The sequence below is a fragment of the Crocodylus porosus genome, unplaced genomic scaffold (assembly GCF_001723895.1).
Source record: "Crocodylus porosus isolate Cpor-Errol unplaced genomic scaffold, CroPor_comp1, whole genome shotgun sequence".
In the NCBI taxonomy this organism is placed as follows: domain Eukaryota; kingdom Metazoa; phylum Chordata; order Crocodylia; family Crocodylidae; genus Crocodylus; species Crocodylus porosus.
The window spans coordinates 841730-847031 of NW_017728899.1; the positions used below are offsets into that span (position 1 = coordinate 841730).

At 54.0% G+C, this 5302-nt stretch overlaps 1 protein-coding gene across 1 annotated transcript in view; it reads right to left on the reverse strand.

Annotated features, from left to right (window-relative positions):
* Positions 1-5296, reverse strand: part of ERO1A (endoplasmic reticulum oxidoreductase 1 alpha) — a 26504-nt gene extending 21208 nt beyond the window's left edge. The window contains exon 1 of the mRNA XM_019556592.1: positions 5184-5296. Within this exon, the coding sequence (XP_019412137.1) occupies positions 5184-5288 (105 nt within the window). The 5' untranslated portion in view covers positions 5289-5296. The remainder of the gene's footprint in view (positions 1-5183) is intronic.
* Positions 5297-5302: the final 6 nt, after the last annotated feature.

Below are 5302 nucleotides of genomic sequence, written 5' to 3' on the forward strand. Positions count from 1 at the left end.
GGCTGGGCAGCAGCTCTGCAGAAAAGGACCTGGGGGGCAGTGGACAAGAAGCTAAACAGGAGCCGGCAGTGAGCCCTTGTTGTGAAGAAGGCTACCAGCATCCGGGGCTGCATTGGTAGGAGCACTGCCCGCAGATCAAGGGCAGTGATTCTTCCCTCTATTCAGCACATCTGGAGTCCTGTGTCCAGGTTCAGGCCCCCCACTACAGAAGGGATGTGAACACGTTGGAGAGAGTCAGTGGAGGGCAATGAAAATGGCTGTGGGCCTGAGGGACAGGACTGGTGAGAAGAGGCTGAGGAAAATGGGCTGATTTAGTTTGCAGAAGAGAAGACCGAGGGGGACTGCATAGCCGCCTTCAACTCCCTGCAGGGGGGCTGCAAAGAGGACAGAGCTGGGCTGTTCTCAGTGGTGGCAGATGACAGGACAAGGAGCAATGGGCTCAAATTGCAGCACGGGAAGTTGAGGTTAGATATAAGGAACAACTCTCCCACAAGGAGGTGGTGAAGCCCTGGAACAGGTTACCCAGAGAGGCGCTGGGGTCTCCATCCTTGGAGGTTTTTAAGACCCAGTAAACAAAGCCCTGGCTGGGATGATGTAGTTGGGGCTGGTCCTGCTTGGAGCAGGGGGTTGGACTAGGTGTGACCTCCTGAGGTCCCTTCACACCCTCATTACCTCCGATTCTGCAAACACCTCCTACTACAGCTGCCAGCAGACTCAGCGAGAGTCTATTAATGTTTCTATTTCACTGTTGCTGCAACTAAGCTGACCTATTTCGGGGGAGTTAGAGGTATCCAGGATCAAAACATCCTCGCCCACGGAGCCGGCTCAGGGAGCACACCGAAGCACAGGTGTAGTCTTCGTTCTGGAGGCTGCCTGCTTTCTACATTGCTATGTGGATTTCCATCCCCGCAGTAGCTTTACTGGCTGCTTTGGGGTCTTTAGCCGGCGACTTGTGCTATAAACGTGGGTCTCTCTGGCGCTTCCTTTGATAGCAGCCGTATGTTAACATATGCTATGGCATATTGTTCCCACAATAGGTGGTGGCTTAAGAAAACAAATACTTATCTGGATCCTAAATCCAGAATAATTAGAACAGTTGCTCGGGATGAAACAGACACCGATTCAGTCACAAGCATGCACCGTATGTTTTGCAGCTCTCATGAATCACTGAGCTAAGCAGCCGGGATCTATGCCAGTCCCCTAGGAAGGGGCATGCCGGCATGGCATGAGGCAAGAGGGCAGGGCTGGCTCTGCCCTGCTCAAAGGTAACAGCAGGTACCTGGCCAGGAAGCCTTAGCTGACAGCGCCAAGCGCTGAGTAAGCTCTGGGGAAGGCAAACAGCAGCAGTGGCACGCCTGTCTCGTTAACACCCCCATGCCGGGGGAGCTGCACGATGGGTGGGCATCACAGGGCAGTCCATCATGGTGCAGGTTGGCGTGGAGCTCCAGGACCTGCAAATCCTTCTACGTCTCCACCGCTTCCCTGCCCGCTTCACCCCAATCCAGAGCCCTCCCCTCTCACTCCACCTGCTCTCCCTCCTTTCCCCGCCTGTGCTTTCAGTCATCCCTCCCCCTCTCCCATCCTGGTCCCTAACAAAGTCAGTGCTAAACTCCCACCACACTGGAATCAGACCGCATGCCCTCACCCTATCCAGCTAGATATAAAAGACAGTGCGCGTTACCCTGCCGTTCCCATGTGCAGCTAATATTAGAAAGCAGGACCACCTCAGTGGGTAGAGAGATGAGCATCCTTTAGGCCATACTGGCTGAAAGGACTGCTATCTGCTCCTTCCCATCTGCACCAATCCTCTGTAGTCTTCCTGGCAGCAGGGCCCAGGTTTTCCTGCTTGCGGTAGCACTCTGGTTAGGGTCCATATATCATCTTCTGTGAGTATTCAGAGCAGTGAGCCGCTCATGGCCAGAGGCCCACCCTAAGAAACATGCCAGGGTACGTTTTAGAGCGCACTTGCAGGAAGAAGCTGCAGCTCCTTTCGAGTTAGAAGCTGCCCCCTAGTCCTTTGCAGCCCTACCCTCTCTGCTGAGCACTGGCAGAGGTGAATTCCTGCCTCGGTGGCTCAAGGAAGGGTTAACGTAATAGGAACACGAGGAGGGCTGATTTCTGCAACCAGAAAACACTCGACCGCTATTATGGTTGAAAAGGCATATGCTCTCGATACACCTCCTCTCACCTCTGCAACTATGGCGCTTGGACAAAATAACCCACAACCACAAAACAACCTTTATGTGGTAGGCAGTCAGTTTAAATTAACACAAGGAAGTTCTTTTTCACCCAGCAGGGAATTAAAGTTGCCACCAGATGTGGTGGACGTGTAGCCAGATGCAAAAAGGGATTGCACATGTTCTTGGAGGGAAGGGGCACTGGTAGCTATTGAGCACGGGAGTGGGGATATAGCCTCCGAATCAGAGCTCCCTAGACCTTAAATGCCAGGAGCTGCAAGTAAGAGAGGAACAGTGGGAAAAAACCCTGGTCACCCTCCCTTGCAGCATCAGGTCTCTGTCCCTGCATGACTCAGGAGCCCAAGAGGGATGGACCTATGGTCTGACCCAGGTAATGGCAGTTCTTATGTTCTTACGTGTGACTAACCCCGTAACAAACCCAGACCTACCGCCACGCAGCTACAGCATCTCCCTGCCTGGAAACAACACAGGTGCAACACCTGCTGGGAAAACTGATTCACAGTCAATTAATGAATTAATGCACCAGTACACCGGAATACCCGGGCAGAGGATGAGCTGCTTGCAAAGTCACAGTGGACACGCTAGTATGACAGATGTTAACACATAACATCATGTGAAATAGTTCAGTGAGTTTAAAAGCAGATGGATTTCCAATAAACGTCTCAGAACTAGTTAGTGGTGGCGTTAAAAGGCAGGAAGAACTAACAGAGCTGTCAAGACCGGGATCAGGCTACAGTCCCTGTCAGGGAGTGCAGAGCTCAAGGCCGGACTAGCATTTGATTCTGCCTCTGAAACGTTGCTAGCACAGCTCCACGACCATAGGAAAGATCCTCACCAACATCCCCGCTGCCAGCCAACGAGCAGATAAGAGACATTCCCTCTCCCTGTGTAATGTGCTGCCAAGTTTCACTTGAATTTAAATGGGAAAACATTTGCAACAAGCTTGGTTAGAAAAGAAATGCTTTGCTACAAGAGGAGACACCCAAAAGAAAAACAATGGCTCCCAAGAGCTCAGATGCATCAAGTACAATGTAGGGATGTGCCAGGTTAACCTGTAATTATATTTATACTGCTAATGAATGACAGTTAACGTATTTTTTTGAAGCATGGCTTATGTTTGGTGGGGGGAGTTAATTGTATCAGATTTTCAAACTGCATCGGGTGAATTATTACATGGGTTACTGATCCTGCAGAGTGCGGCAGCGCCGTGTCCCTCAACCTGGCCTGTCCACCCCGTTGCACTGGAGTGGTGCGACCCTCAACCCGACACACAGGTATGTGTTATCAGTTACTCACCTAAACAATATAATTAGAAGAGCTGACGTGGCTTATTTTTTCCAACAGCATTGACATCCCTAGTACAATGCCAGTTCTTCCTACTCGGAGGCAAACAAGAACTCAGCAGGACAAAGCGCTACTTCACTGACCTGCTCCTACCGCCCTGCTTCTCATTTGCATTATGGTTTTTTTGTGCTAACAAAAAAAATAGGACAAAGCAGCCCTCTATGCAGTCAGATAGGCAAAACATCGTTAAAGATTAAAGATTAAGGCTCAGAAAGCACGTTGTGTTTTTCAGCAGACAGGCTTATCTCGGACATCTGACTGTCGAAGTGTGCCGAGGTCCCCGATGGAAAGTCGAGGCAAGTCAGTCCCGAGGCCGCTGCGACACCTGAGATGCTTTGCATCACCGGTGACTCTTCGAGCAAAGGGGCGCCCACGTCCTCTCCCAGTATGGATGGCCATTGGCTCGTGGGGAGCTCGTCTGCCCTTTGACAGGTTTGTTTTTAGTCCCGCTGCGTGTCCACACACCCTCCTCACCCAGGCTAGCCCGGGGGGGCACCAGTTTAGTTGCCGACAACCAACCATGGAACAGGTTGTACTGGTTTACGTGGTACCAGCTAGCAGACCACAAGAGGCCTGGCTTGACAGGCCAGATGGAAAGCAGCATAGTGCAACTACCTGTTTCCATCCTTCTTTTATTTTCTGTCTATAAACAAGGGAAGTAAATGCAAGGCCTGCCCTTACCACACGGCAGCGACAGGGTGTACGCACAGGCCAGGCAACGAACGTATCCTGGTGCGGTCTGACCCCTGGTTCTGCAATCACCCCACGGGAACCCTCTGCAGGCCAGGGGCTGCCTGTAGCACCTGTCTCGTGCGGAGCTGCTTGCAAGAACCGGTTCCCACCACGCTCCTAAGCAATACTTCCACGACTGCTCAGGCTGCTCAACCATCACTTAAGCACAGCAGGCCCAATCCTCAGCTAGCAGAAAGCAGTGTAACTCTAGCAACGCACCATGGGGGAGAGCCAAGATGCCAGCAGAAACCTGAATTGATGCCTAACCAAGGATCCAGGCTTGTGGTGGAGGTGATCTCTTTGGTCAGACCAACAAGATTTTTGCAAAAAAAAAAATTTAACTGCAATTAAAGCCTTTTTTTCTTCAAAAATCTTGTTGGTCTGAGCAGAGATCGCCTCTACCACGAGCCCCAATTGCCTTTTCCCCTGGGCTACAACCTGGATACCTAACCGAGGATGGCAAATACCCATGTCATCTGCCTTGGGGACGACCAGGCACCAGACTGTGCAGGGAGCCAACAACCGCCTGCGGATCACACGCAAGGCGGGTCTTTACCGAGCCCACCGCTGCCACGGGCCCCAGCCGGGCCAGTCTCCAACGAGAGCTCCTCCAGGCCGGCCGAAGGCGTGGCCCAGCTCCCACAGCCGGGCCGTAACAGGCAGGGAGCCGCCAGCGCTTACTCTGCCCGCGGGGAAGCGCCTCCTCCTACGTGCCGGGCGGCACCGCTCGCTGCCCCGGGCGCTCTGCTCCCCCGCGGCTCTCCGCAGCAGCCCGGCGGGGAACCGGCACAGGCCCGTCTACAACCAGCAACGGCGGCTGCAAAGCGGGGCACACGGGGCTGGCCCCAGAAATCCCCTCCCCGCGCTTCTGGGGCCGGCCGCCCCTCGGGGCGGGCCGGCCGCGCTCACCCGGCAGAAGCAGCGCTGCTCCGCGGAGCCCGGCGGCTGCAGCCCCAGCGCCGCCCCGAGCAGCGGCAGCAGCAGCGGCAGCGTCGTCCCCCGTGCGCGGCGCATGGCTCCGAGTGCGG